At 46.2% G+C, this 15,301-nt stretch overlaps 1 protein-coding gene across 2 annotated transcripts in view; it reads right to left on the bottom strand.

Annotated features, from left to right (window-relative positions):
- LOC147418699 (uncharacterized) overlaps positions 1 to 15,301 on the bottom strand; it is a 126,599-nt gene that overhangs the window by 67,871 nt on the left and 43,427 nt on the right. For both annotated transcript variants that reach the window (XM_086506420.1, XM_086506419.1), the window contains exon 2: positions 14,575 to 14,725. In XM_086506420.1, the coding sequence (XP_086362546.1) occupies positions 14,575 to 14,725 (151 nt within the window). The remainder of the gene's footprint in view (positions 1 to 14,574; positions 14,726 to 15,301) is intronic.

Here is a 15,301-nt window from a genome sequence, read left to right as displayed (position 1 = left end):
AGAGGCTCACAAAGTGCCAGGCTCAATCCTAAGCTAGGCTATGACCGTGACATCCCCCCTGTTAAAAGTGAGGCACAGATGCCGAACTTCTATCTGTACTTCTCATGCTGACTGCTTCTAATGCATGTAGATGCATAAACCGATGAAAACGCCTCCAAAACCGATGACTGCGGATGTAGGTACTGCTGCGATGTAAACACCGACCATACGAGTAATTAGGTAGCCTTATTACTATTGCAGAATACCAACCTTCGTGTTGACTTTGCCTGCGAGAAAGCACTACCACTCGATTAGTCCTGTCGTGAAAACATTGCGGGTGACTGCTCGAAGAAAAATCCAAGGGTTTCTTGTCGACGGAAGTGGATGCATGCTACATGCAAATGCAAATGCAAAAGAGGTTAGTGACCATGTCTCCAACAAGGCTAGAAGGTCTTGTTACTCAAGATCTAGGTTTTAGTGTATCCGAAGTCAATCTTCCTTCAAAGGCATGGCCATCAAGACGGGATCTGGGAAGTTCATGGTCGGGACTCGAAGATTCTTTCAGGAAAAAAAACTGGGAGAGGTTCTTGGGGTTCTTGGTTCTTCTTGGGTTCTTGGTTCTTGATGGTCCTTGGTGGTTCTTCCCTTGAGTTCGTGAAGCTGAAGCACACACAGAGCTCTAATACCAATGTCAGGTGCAACGGAAGTATTTAAGGATTTAGCTTGAATCTAGTACTCCGCACACAAACGCAAGGGACACTTTGCTTCACTTGAAAGAACTGAATTGAAAGACAAAGAGAGAAAAGAGACGACACAGGGAATGTCGGGCCCCATGTTGGTAATTGGACTATTTTCTTAAATATTTTTAATGATTAATCTCTTTTTCTAGGAAATTTTATTGTGTACACTAAGAACTATTAAAAGATTGTAGCTACAGGAAGTGCCATCAAGAACGGATAACTCTGATGTGTCATTTGATGGGTGACGGTAAACATCGCGAAGGAGTTTCCGTAAGTTCGGTGGAAAGGGCCGGGTTACGAGTGCCCCTGATGCGTCACATGATGGGTGATAGGTGCATCAGTAAGGGGGCATTCCGTACGCTAAGGAGGAAATCCGAACTGAGTAAGAAAATACGCGTAAGAACGCAAGCACAAGAATAAAGATGGGTTCAATGAAGCTTTTTACGAAAAGCAGGAACATTCGCGGAAGGGCAGATGCTTTCCCGCGAGGAGTCTGTGTCTGCATTGCATCTGTGCCGTGTTCTACACCCGGGGACTCCTGGAATGTGTTCGTGTAGCATTATTTTCACTAACTGAGTGAGTTTTTAAAGTTTGAACAGGTTCACACTTTATTTTATAAAGTGGCCGGTCACTTTTAAGTGACCAGCCCCTTTATTAATAAAATAAAGCATCCCCAAAAAGCTTATGTAAAAAACCTACGCAAACTGTAGGGAGGGGCTGAAAACAGCGAGCTCTCTCTCTCCTCTCTCTAGAGAGCGCCAGATTCAGCGATCCCTCTCTCTCCTCTCTCTAGGGGCGCCAAGGTTCTGCTTTTTCGGCTCCTATTCCCGCCGAGTGCAAGGGCCTATAAAAGGGCAGCAAGCGTTCCAGTTCTATACACGCCGGAAGCAGCAGAAGGAGCTAGCGCTGGGATTCTAGAGCAAGTGTTGGCGACGGAAATTGCAAGTGTTCGTGTGACGACTGAGTATGGAGGTCGTCTTTCCGAGCAAGGAGCAACAGGTATAATTTGTCGTTTACACATCGCGAGTATTGCTTTGTGTGGTTGTTTTGCAGGAATCCTCCCTCACGGGAAGTACGACCTTTGCGTCTAAGTCCCTTACGGGAAAGTACGGCTTTGCGCCTAAGTCCCTTACGGGAAAGAACGGCCTTGTGCCCAAGCCCTTTTACGGGAAAGAATGACCTTCGGGTCTAAGATTACAGAACGGAGGGGTTTCCTCGGGTTCTCGTGCTTGTATATGAATTCTCCCTGAATAAAGAATACTCTTGAGGGGGGGGGACTAGCCCATCTTCTGGTCCCCAATACTGTGTCGATCTTCTCCCTTCTCTCACATTTGCAAAGTTATTTAATTTTCATATTTTCAAGTGCTCGCGTACGCTCCCGTTTTGTGACAGTGGTATCAGAGCTCGGACTCCTCTCTTTCTCTGCAAAGAAGAACGATTCCAGGAAGAACCATGTCGGGCCAAGGGAGAAGCGTTGAAGAGGAGCTTCAACAAGTGCAAGCTCAGCTTGCGGATTTGCAACAAGTCCTACTGTTGCCAGATGTCCAAAAGCTCTTGGGCGGAATGAAGAAAATGAATGGAACCGATGCAGCCAGGCATCTAGACCACACTGTTGGCGTGAGACCAGAGAAGGGAGGAGAAGAAGAACGTGCCGAGGTGCACAAAGGATCTTCGGATCGGAATGAACGGCCTACTCCAAGGAAAGGCCAGGAAAAAGCGCTCTCTTTGCTAGACGAGAGCAAGGACATCTCTATCTCATCTCCATCCTATTCTCCTGATTATACTTCTACTTCTCGATCATCTCGTTAGAAGAAGGAAGCCGCTACTACTACTACCCTACATCAACCTAAAGATAAGCCTCGATTCAAGAAGCATGGTCGCAAGTCTCAACATCGCATGAGAGTCTTCAAATCGGGCGACAAGGACATCAAATTCGAAACCTACAACAGACGGAGAGACATCTCCAAAGCACTGTCCTTCATCAGACAATTTGAAGTCGCCTTTACCAATGGGCACTTCACAGAAAGATCCAAATTACGCCATGTGGGGATGCACCTCAAGGAAACGGCAAGTAATTGGTGGTTAGCCAAGATTTTGGAAGGCTCTCAAGCCAGAACTTGGGAGAGCTTCAAATCTGAATTTTATGAACAATTTCTTCCACCTGACTTCGAGCAGGACATACGGAAGGAATGGGATTGGCTTGCCCCTAAGGAACATGAAAGAGTAACGACTTATGTGGACAAGTATTGGTCGGTTCTTCTGAAGGTCACTCCCTTCATGAAGATTGCCAACGAGGAAAAGAAACGAAAGTTCGAAGCGGGTCTTCAACCGCAGCTTCGAAAGAGTATGAAAGTGTATCCGCATGACACCCTTCAAAGGATGATGGAGTCAGCAATCATTGCTGAGGATTTGCACTCAACTGGGACGCCCCGAAAAATGGAGCATAGCACTTACCGTGCAAGACAAAGAGGGGTCTACGATGACCAAGGGGGCCAAGGAAGAAAACATCCTCCATCTAGGGACTATGATCATTCTAAGAAGCCAGAGGGCAATGGCAAGCGAACTAAGTATCTTTCTCCTACTCAACTTCAAACTTTCACAGAGGAAGGAAGATGCTTCTATTGTGGCGAGAAAGGACATATGAAACCGGATTACCCGCTAAAGCAGGAACGGCAAGAACAAGCCTCTACGAGGCAAGAGAAAGCAAGGAAGGAACCCGCACCACCAAGCTCGAACTCAATTCCAGATGTTCAAGGAAACACAGAAACGGAGAAAGGGAAGCATCAACTTCTGAAGGGCTGGGGGTCTTTGAACAACCAGCGAGTACTGATTCTTTATGATCCAGGATCCACGGATAACTTCATCTCCCTAGATACTGCGGAACGTTTGTGCCTCACACCGGCTCAACTTGGCACACCGGTTACATCCGGATCGGCATTCGAGGGGTTGACAACCAATGCAACTCCCGTGCAAGGACAACTCAATCTTCGGATTGGCGAGTACAAGGACCGCGAATCATTTTTGATGGCACCCATCGAGGGATGTGATATCATCTTGGGTATGCCATGGCACTTCCACATGACACCTATCCCCGATTATGTGGAAAAGACCCTCACTTTTGATCATGGGGGTAAGAAAATAAAGATTCATGCTGATGTAGGAGATTGGCAGTTCCCAATTGTAAGTCATATCTCCATTAAGAAAGAAATGAAGAAGTGTGTTTCTGCTTACTTGATTTTTGCACGTGAGAAGGATAAAACTAGTGGGGACTCTCTCTCTAGTCTGGAAATTAAGCGTCTTCAATTTATTGAAAAGTACAAAGATTGTTTCACGGAAACACTTCCTGATGAACTCCCTCCGGTACGCCCGGAAGATCACCGCATAGATCTCATACCGGGTAGCTCGCCTCCCAATCAACCCCCTTATCGGATGAGTCTTGCTCAGCAAGAGGAACTTTTGAAGCAAGTCAACGAGCTTCTAGAGAAAGGGTTAGTACGGCCAAGTGCTTCACCCTACTGCTCTCCAGTTCTACTGGTGCAGAAGAAAGATGGCACGTTTCGAATGTGCATAGACTATAGGTCTTTAAACAAGATCACGGTCAAGAATCGCTTTCCGATCCCTCGGATTGATGATATACTTGATAAGTTACAGGGTGCAAGTGTCTTTAGTCGCATAGACTTAAAGAGTGGGTATCATCAGATACGGATCGCCCCTGAGGATGTCCATAAGACTGCTTTCCGCACAACCTTTGGACTATACGAATTTTTGGTAATGCCTTTCGGCTTGACCAATGCTCCTGCGACGTTCAATCGCATGATGGACCGCATTTTCAGCCCGTATCGAGCTTTTACGGGATTATTCTTTGACGACATACTCATCTTCTCTAAGTCAGAAGAGGAACATCGGAAGCACTTGGACTTAGTGTTTCAAGAATTGCGAAAGCATGAGTTGCATGTGAATGCAAAGAAGAGCGAGTTCTTTCTCTCAGAGATACACTATCTCGGCCATATAGTCTCTCACAATCAAGTGAGTATGGATCCTGCCAAGATCCGAGTGGTAGAAGATTGGCCTATTCCCACTACGGTACATGATGTACGTAGCTTCCTGGGATTATGTTCGTATTATCGAAGGTTTGTCCGAGGATTTGCTCATGTTGCAGGACCACTTCATGACTTGACAAAGAAGAAGATTCCTTTCAGATGGGGATCGAGACAACAAGGAGCTTTTGATCGGCTCAAGTACTTGCTAAGCCATGGACCTATTTTGATAGTGCCTGACTTAAGAAAACCATTTGAGGTTCACTACGATGCTTCAGGCGATTGCATCGGAGCAGTGTTAAACCAAGAAGGCCATGCAGTGGCCTACGAAAGTAGACAGCTTAAGGATGCAGAGTTGCATGCATCAATCTACGAAAAGGAACTCACAGCTGTGATTCACGCCTTATCCAACTGGAAGCACTATCTTCTAGGAGCAGATTTTGTGATCAAGACTGATCACCAGAGTTTGCGGTATTTCCTTACGCAAAGGAAACTATCTGAGAAGCAGATGAGATGGGCAAACTTTTTGTCTATGTTTCACTTCCAGATCCTTCACACGGCTGGGAGTAAGAATGTGGTCGCGGACGCATTGTCTAGGCGGCCAAGGGTGAACGCTATCACTTCGGTGTATCACCAAGAATTAGAAGCACTACCAGATTTGTATCCGAATGATCCAGATTTCTCCACCATTTGGGGAAAGCTACATCGTGGAGAGAATGAGTTTCCCTATTCCATTCGGGACGGTTATATTTCCCACCATCAGGCCATATGTGTGGCGGAACCATTAAGAAAGAAGATCATGGATGAAGCACACACTTCGCCTTATGCGGGTCATCGGGGTATTCTCCCTACGACCTTAGCAATGGAAAGATATTTCTTTTGGCCTAGCCTTAAAGCAGACATTGATAAGTATGTCAGGAAATGCTTGGTTTGCCAAAAAGTGAAGTATGATCGGCATAAGACGCCTGGGTTGCTACAACCTTTGCCTGTGCCTAATGAAGCTTGGGAAAGTATTGCCATGGACTTCATCATGGACCTCCCTAGAACTCAGACTGGAAATGACGCAATCTGGACCATTGTGGACAGGTTTAGCAAGCAAGCACACTTTATACCAGTCAAGAAAACGATCAAAGCAGATCATATGGCTAGGGTCTTTCTGGCACAGATCTTTAAGCATCATGGAATGCCTAAGTCTATTGTGAGTGATCGAGATCCTCGCATGACAGGAAATTTTTGGCGTGCCTTGATGGATAATCTTGGTACGAAGTTGAATTTTTCATCTACCTACCATCCTCAAACGGACGGGCAAAGTGAGATAGCCAATTCCACAATATTGGATATGTTAAAAGCTTATGTGTCAGACCGGCAATCTGACTGGGAGAAATATTTGCCTCTTGTCAAGTATGCGTATAACAATACCATACACTCATCGACGGGGAAAGCACCTTTTGAGATTCTCTATGGTAAGCCTTTGCTTCCACCGATCCTTTTAACTAAGGATAAGATCTTTGCAGCAGATGAATTTGTCCGGGATTTGGACACAGCCTACGGGCAAGTTAGGAGAGCTATTCTACGCTCTCAGGAAAAGCATAAGAAAGTTGCAGACAAGCACAGGAGGAATCTAGACTTAACAGTTGGACAGTTAGTCTTACTCAAGTTTGAGAAGGCAAGACTTAAGACACAAGCGTCTCATTAGGGGAAGGTGGTAAAACTTTCTACCCATTATTATGGGCCGTTTAAGATCACTGAGCAAGTGAATGATGTCACCTTCCGATTAGAGCTACCACGTAATTGGAGGATCCATAATGCGCTCCATGTCAGTTTACTCCGGCCGTATGTGGGACCACCTCCGAGTCAGCCCAAGTGCTGAGGAACCTCCCGAGGTTGAGGAAACAGAAGAAATACTCCAACCGGAGCAGATAGTAAGTCATCAGGAGCGGCCCCTCAAGTCCGGAAAAATAACACAAAAGTATTTGGTTAAATTTAAGAACTATTCGAATCTAGATGCTCAGTGAATGACGCAGGCGGAATTAGCAGCTTATCCCGAGATACTGGAGGCATATGTCCAAGCACTACAGTTGAGGTCAATTGTTTAGAAGCGAGAGGGATGTTGGTAATTGGACTATTTTGTTAAATATTTTTAATGATTAATCTCTTTTTCTAGGATATTTAATTGTGTACACTAAGAACTATTAAAAGATTGTAGCTACAGGAAGTGCCATCAAGAACGGACAACTCTGATATGTCATTTGATGGGTGACGGTAAACATCGCGAAGGAGTTTCCGTAAGTTCGGTGGAAAGGGCTCAGTTACGAGTGCCCCTGATGCGTCACATGATGGGTAACGGGTGCATCAGTAAGGGGGCATTCCGTACGCTAAGGAGGAAATCCGAACTGAGTAAGAAAATACGCATAAGAACGCAAGCACAAGAATAAAGATGGGTTCAATGAAGCTTTTTACGAAAAGCAGGAACATTCGCGGGAGGACAGATGCTTTCCCGCGAGGAGTCTGTGTCTGCATTGCATCTGTGCCGTGTTCTACATCCGGGGACTCCTGGAATGTGTTCGTGTAGCATTATTTTCACTAACTGAGTGAGTTTTTAAAGTTTGAACAGGTTCACACTTTATTTTATAAAGTGGCCGGTCACTTTTAAGTGACCAGCCCCTTTATTAATAAAATAAAGCATCCCCAAAAAGCTTACGTAAAAAACCTACGCAAACTGTAGGGAGGGGCTGAAAACAGTGAGCTCTCTCTCTCCTCTCTCTAGAGAGCGCCAGATTCAGCGATCCCTCTCTCTCCTCTCTCTAGGGGCGCCAAGGTTCTGCTTTTTCGGCTCCTATTCCCGCCGGGTGCAAGGGCCTATAAAAGGGCAGCAAGCGTTCCAGTTCTATACACGCCGGAAGCAGCAGAAGGAGCTAGCGCTGGGATTCTGGAGCAAGTGTTGGCGACGGAAATTGCAAGTGTTCGTGTGACGACTGAGTACGGAGGTCGTCTTTCCGAGCAAGGAGCAACGGGTATAATTTGTCGTTTACACATTGCGAGTATTGCTTTGTGTGGTTGTTTTGCAGGAATCCTCCCTCACGGGAAGTACGACCTTTGCGTCTAAGTCCCTTACGGGAAAGTACGGCTTCGCGCCTAAGTCCCTTACGGGAAAGAACAGCCTTGTGTCCAAGCCCTTTTACGAGAAAGAATGACCTTCGGGTTTAAGATTACAGAACGGAGGGGTTTCCTCGGGTTCTCGTGCTTGTATATGAATTCTCCCTGAATAAAGAATACTCTTGAGGGGGGGGGACTAGCCCATCTTCTGGTCCCCAATACTGTGTCGATCTTCTCCCTTCTCTCACATTTGCAAAGTTATTTAATTTTCATATTTTCAAGTGCTCGTGTACGCTCCCGTTTTGTGACACCCCAACCCTCAAGGGACCCCCTTGCTCTGTTGCCAGAGCAAGTACTTTTTTATTCTTGCACAATGCTGATACAATGACTAAATGCTAAGATGCTGATGCTAATGGGTACTGATGCTGGGTACTAGGTACTAAGGTATTGAAGGGGTACTGAGGTATTGAGGGTCTATGTCGAAGACGATGATGTCCACGACGGGTACTACTAGTCTATGTTGAAGACAATGATGTCGACGACGGGTGCTGCTGGTCTATGTCGAAGACGGTGAGGCTGACGACAAGGTCATGCGGGTTCTATGCTCTGATACCAATGTCAAGTGCAGCGGAAATGTTTATCAATTAAGCTCGGATCTAGTACTTCGCACACAAATGCAAGGGACACTTTGCGTCACTTGAACGAACTGAACTAAAAGAAAGAGAGAGAAAAGAGACGACACAGGATGTTGGGCCCCTTGCTCTGTTGCCAGAGCAAGTACTTTCTTTATTCTTGCACAATGCTGATACAATGACTAAATGCTGAAATGTTGATGCTAATGGATAATGATGCTACTGATGCTAGGTACTGGGTACTGAGGTACTGAAGGGGTAGTGAGGTACTGTGTCGGAGACGATGATGTCGACTACAGGTACTGGTGGTCTATGTCGAAGACAGTGAGGCCGACGACGGGGTCATGCGGGTTCTATGTCAAAGACGGTGAAGCCGACGATGGGGTCATGCAGATTCTATGCCCTGGAAAATGCTCATGCTAGCTGATTGTGCAAGAGAGGGTATGCAATTGTGACCCGCCTGGGCATCCACGTCCTGCTAGAGGCTCACAAAGTGCCAGGCGCAATCCTATGCTAGGCTATGACTGATGCTAGACCATGGCAAAAGCATGTCCACGTGGCGCAAGTGAAGTGTGCATGTGACAATTCCAGACAAGGCGACAGGACTGAGAATAGCTACAAAGACGGCCTAGGAAAATGGGGTAATGAGGCCGTCAAAAAAACAAGAATGGCTTTGTAGATGGCAAATAAATGACTGGGAAAACCCATGGGTCTTCTTGAAATTTCTAAGTCACTACTTGCAAGGGGCAACATAAGCACATCTTTGCTATAGTAAACTTTAACAGAGATCCCCAACTACCACGTTATATTAGCGCGACCTTTAATGAGACAACTTATGCTCGTCCAAGATTGGGGCTACGGATACCATTTGTATGTGTGATTTTGGCATCTCAAGTGAACGGTCCAATGTGATCCCATTATTTAGTTTGGCTTTTAGGTATTTATTTTACTTATTTGTCAAAGTCTGGGTAGGGCAATTCACTGAGGTTGCTATATAAGCAACCCTCAACCCCCCTTGTATTATCATCAGTTCATTGCCAAGGTTAGTTGGTTCACAGTCTCTCTCTCTTTCTTTCTCTCTCTCTCGTGTATTCTCCCTGCTTGTGTACTCTTCCGCATCGTCAACTTTGACATGGTATCAGAGTTATGTGCTCGTTGATAGCAAGGGAGGAGAACCGGCGCGAAGAAGAGGATTGGAGCCCTGCCAAGAGCATTCCAAAACGCTAGCGTTTTTGTTGCCCAAAGCAGTGCGGCCTTGTGCTCTACCCGAGAGCGTTCAAAACGCTGTCGAAAACATCGTAGCGTTAGGTGAAGGCTGCATGGTCACAGCATTCTGAAACGCACGGCAAGGGAGGGTAGGCTTCACGACAACTTTTGTAAGCATTTTGAAATACTAGCACCATGGTAAGCCCAAGGGAGCAGCTTTTTGACACGCCAGTTGCAAACCCCCTCATTGCAGCACTTTTTGAGTGCATTGTTGTGGGTGTTTTGAGATGCCATCCCGACAACGTGAAGCCCCAATACATGCAACGTTTTGATATGCAAAGGGGCTTGGACAATTGTGAAGGTCAATCTTGTAACGGCAATTTCTGTGAGGCCTTGACCTTCCGCAAAGACCCTTCGGCGAAGTTGAACCAGAACCAAGTATCGGCTATGGATGGTGACTCGACCAGGCTCGATTGAAGCTCTCAAGGAAACCGTCAACTTGTTTGGTTGAGGTTGTGAAGCCAAAGCAAATGACGAGTTCGCTAGAGGACAAAGGCAAAGGCATGCTTGATGAGGTCGACGGTACCAATACTCAATTAGTTGCCTCGGTACCCACGAGGTCCGACCAGAATTGTTCTAGTTGTGACAACGCTTTGTTTGGCTCGGGAGTTTGAAGCCAAAGGCAAAAGCATGAACTCACGAATAGACAAAGACAAAAGCAAGCTCGATAGAGATTACAGTAATAAAAATTTGAGTCTTGACAGAGGAGATCGGCATAGCACACGTGGCGGTGGCCACGGTGGCCTCGACGTCAGATTTCTAGTCAAAGTGCAGTTGTCACCACTAGCTTCAGCCAGAGAGAGGCTTGTGAGTGGCAGAGAGGGGCAAACAATGCTCCGTAAAATTAATTTGGACCCTTGTGTTGGAGTTCAAGTTATCGGTGTTTGAACCCGTAGGTCGGAGTTCAAGGCACATGCATCTGGCAAGGAACCGTTCAAACGTATCTAAAACACTATGGATGAGTGCACCAATCCATTGTTGTTGGTCGGATTATGGACAAGATGTGTTTCAAAGTTCATTATCTAGAAAGTATATTCGGACGTAATGTGTTCACAGTTCATGAATGGGGATTTTTGGACGTAATGTTGTCTACAATTCAAAGTTTCTAAAAGGCAACTAATGCTCAAGATGGCATTATTCTCAGGTACAAAGTTGAGGGTAGCATAACCGAGGTGTATCCAGTATCCCGGCCGGTACTGGGGTGTCCATGGTAGCTTCTTAATTGACTTGGTCTCACTATTGATGTCCACTATGAGCTGCAGAGAGGGTGTTAAGAGTTTTGGCATCTCAAGTGAACTGCCCAATGTGATCCCATTATTTAGTTTGGCTTTTAGGTACTTATTTTACTTATTTGTCAAAGTCTGGGTAGGGCAATTCACTGAGGTTGCTATATAAGCAACCCTCAGCCCCCATTGTATTATCATCAGTTCATTGCCAAGTGGTTCATTGTATCTCTCTCTCTCTTTCTCTCTCTCGTGTATTCTCCCCGCTTGTGTACGCTTCCGCATCGTTGACTTTGACAATATATGCACAATAATAGGACGAATGTGACACCACTCAGCTCCGCCAGTGGAGACCTATTACCCTACTCCCTTCGGTCTATAAGATATTAGCGTTACTGATCAGCCATCGCTTGCGACCGTTCTTACCAGATATTATTCATACTTCTCAGACACGCTTTGTCATGGATCGATGCATACTGGATAATATCTTCACTTTTTATGAGGCAGTAGAGTGGGCCAGATCATCTTCTGAACCTCTCGCTTTTTTCATCCTTGATTTCGAGAAAGCATACGATCGTGTTGAGTGGGAGTTTCTCGAAGGATCATTAGCCAGGATGGGTTTCCCTTCGAGATGGATCTCAGGCATTTCCGCTCTCTTCAGGACTGCCAGCAGTGCTATTACTATTGGTGGTCGTGTCAGTCGCAGTTTTGAGCTCTCTCGATCTGTCCGTCAGGGATGTCCTTTAGCAGCATATCTGTATCTATTTGTAGGAGAGACTATGTCCGACTTTCTTCGTGCTCAGAGTCATGCATTTCGTGGCTTGACCATGCCAGTACCTTCAGCTCCGGACCTTATCGATCAGGAGTTTGCTGATGACACTATGCTGATGTTGCGCTATTTGCTAGCAGCTCTTGATGCCATGCGGGAGGCCCTGGAGGTTTTTTGCATTGCCAGTGGTGCACGCATTAACTAGCATAAATCCTATGGGTTACTGGTTGGCAGTGATGACATACCTACTTGGGGGGTAACTGATGGTTTCACATGGCTGCAGTCAGGTCAGACATGCAGATATATGGGCTTTCAGGTTGGATTTGACGTTTCCTCACAGCAGCTTGCACCCGTACTACAGTCTATTCGCAGGAAGCTATGTCATTGGTCTTCACGTCATCTGTCGTTGGCTGGCCGTGTATTGGTCGCCAACCAGGTCATTCTGGCTACAGTATGGTATACGGCCTCCTGTTGGATGCTACATTCTGGTGTGATAGCACAGCTCCGCAGACTCGTGCGGAACTTTTTATGGAGTGGCACAGATGGGACTACTGATACTCGTGCTCGAGTTCGTTGGTCCACGATTATTCATCCTAGGTCAGCGGGTGGCCTTGGCATTATTGATCCAGAATTACAAAGCCGCGCCCTTCTTACCAAGCTTATTGTTCGGGGTCTTTTTCCCGGCCAAGAACCTTGGATGATACTTCTGCAGGCCGCTCTTTCCACAGTGACTCCACGCCTCGGCACTAGAGATGGCCCCCTTGTACACCAGTACTCTCTCACCCTTCATCCGATCGCTCCTTCAGATTTGGGTTTCCATGCGACGAGCTATCATATGCTCACCTCCCTCATGCCGTGAGGAGATTGAGCGCCAGCCTCTCATTTGGAATGATGCAGTTCTTGATTCTTCGGTTAATCCACCCCGTCAGCTTGGAGAGAGTACTCACATTGATTGGGCTGCTTGGGACACTGGCCCTGCTGCCTCTATGCGGCTGTTTCATGAGACACGTATGCTGGATGCAGATTTTGTGGCAGAACATTATGACATTGGTCGCGGGGTAACAGACAGACTGCTTGAGATTGACTCTGCCATTCCTTCACACTGGGACGCAGTCATGCGAGGCACGGTTCAGATACCTCCACATTGTGGCTGGGAAGGCCTCTTTGCTCAGAGCACTCTCTTATTAGTTCGTTTAGACACCATGTTGTTCACAGTTGATACTGACTACTCTTCGGGGATGCATACTAGATTGACATATGCTACCACCTCTCTGCACCTTGTCTACCCCGGCGCTCGATGGGAGGCCATACGAGTAGTTGGCTCCCGCGGGAAGCGTCGTTGTGTTGACCCCCGTTTCGCTTCCGCTGATGCTGCACTTTGGAGGCTTTGGGTGTGGGAGGGTCGTGCCCTATCTCAGCTTTATTGGGACCCAGGAGAGTGACATTGGCCTCACTCTAGCCCCACCGGTGCACATGTATCATTCTTTGAGTACACAGTCAGAATTGGAAGATACGCATTGATGAGACAGCACCCAGAGCAGCCCACTCGTATGCGTTTCTGGTTACATTCAGGTCTCTCCCATGCCTATCTACAACAGTTTTGGTCAGCCATCTGGGATTTACACGTGGCTCGTCGTATTTCTTTTTTCCTGTGGATGATTGCACATGCAGGACTTCCAGTTGGGACTTGGTTAGCTTCTATGGGTCATGATCCGTTATGTACTCGCTGTTCTTTGCGCCTACCTGAGTCACCTGCACACTGTCTTTGGTCATGCTCGTCCTCTCATGTAGTGTGGCTAGCAGTTTGCTTTTTACTTAGCAGAGCTGGTGTTCAGTATGGATTTCTCACTTGGGGATCTGTCTCCTGGTTGATGCCAATGCCCGGACCGCATCTTTTCTACGAGGGCTCAGACACAGATCCAGCTCTTATGCTTACCTCGACTGGTTATCGGCGGGGGACTTTGGCTATGTTACCACAGATTGCTTGGCAGGGGGATCCTCAAACACGTGATGAAATCTTCTCAGTCATCACTAGCATTGCACTTTGGAATGTTTGGAGAGCTCGTTGTCTTCACATTCTCAGTGCGGCTCCACAGCTCCTACCGGATACCTTCACTGCCATTTGGCTGGACATCATTCACACCCTCATTTGGCAGTGGGATTCTTCCTTAGGTACATCTAGAGCAACCGAGGCTCGTCGATTTGACTTCCTTCGGCGTTGGGCCCGATCTCCACTCTTCTTCACACTTACAGGTGGACAGATTACATGGCATTATGCACCTCCTCAGTGGTTTCTCCTCCACTCATCATACAGACCACCATGACATTGTTCTAGTCGAGTTGTCACTATAGTGGCTCCCAACCTTACATTCAGCTTGTACACCCCACGTGATAGGCTATTTTGGCATCCGCTGGGGATTATATTGTACTCAGTAATATACAGCCCTGATTTTTCCACATTAAAAAAATATTTTTTTTTAAAAGACACAAAGAAATCCATTGAATGGATGACAATCGGCAAGGAGAGAATGACCAGAACAAATCCTTTATGTTTCACAAAACACAAACAAGGGATCCTATATTCATTAAGCATAACCAAAATTAACAAAAATGATAATGTCCGGGTTCAACAGTCTGAGATCAAATCAGCCACTTAACAAAAATGATCAAGCATAGTTCGAATCAAAAAATTCGCTCCCGCTCCCTTAATGTCCCATAAATGGGGTTCAACAGTCTAAGATTAAATCAGCTTAAGTGGCCCCTATTAAATTAATTGGAAGTTACATGGTCTAGTTCAAGTTTTACAAAGGTGGAAAAGAACTTGATAGATACCCATAATCTGCGCATACGTGGAACCTATGGAGCCTTAGTGGAAGCGATCGATCAAAGCAGCCTCCAGCAAACTTTCTTGGCCTCAGTTGAAAGCCTGACAAAGACTTTAAATGCTGTTGTCCAACATTCAAAATATTGGGGGAAAGAGAGCCTGCAGCAAGACAGCATAAAATGGAAGTCACACTATCATGAAACTTGCAAGCTGCTCACCCTCAGTTCAACCTTGAAACGGTAGAAAATGAACCTTCATAAGGTCAGAAAAGTCTGAACTTACGACCTAATAGAGAGGCACATTACACATCCAGGATGCCCAAAGGATAGACTTGAAACATTGATAATTATTGACCTAAAAGACACAAGGAATGTAATGTCTACTTGATGTTGAAACCAAAGGCACAACATGCAATTAATTCAACTGCTGAACATTCGGAATGGCTTAAAGATCACTATTTTTGCTCTTGCACATTGAAATGCAGGAGAGAGAACAACTTAAAAAACAAAAGCAAAAACAGAGAGACCCATGAACAAATTTGAGAGAAAACATTTAACAAAATTAACAAAAAACTTAGGGTATGTTCAGACCGCCATGGTTGCTCTGCAGGAAAAGAGCTGGGCAAGGGAGCAATTTATAGGCTGGGCGAGGGAGCAATTTACACTCGCTCGGAGGCCTGAACTACGAGCTCTCAGTCTTAAGCTTGAGTGTGTCAGAGCTTCCTGCTTGCTGGGG

Source organism: Adiantum capillus-veneris, chromosome 29, assembly GCF_014529385.1.
Source record: "Adiantum capillus-veneris isolate H3 chromosome 29, ASM1452938v2, whole genome shotgun sequence".
Classification (NCBI taxonomy): Eukaryota; Viridiplantae; Streptophyta; class Polypodiopsida; order Polypodiales; family Pteridaceae; genus Adiantum; species Adiantum capillus-veneris.
This window is presented reverse-complemented; position numbering and strand designations above follow the sequence as displayed.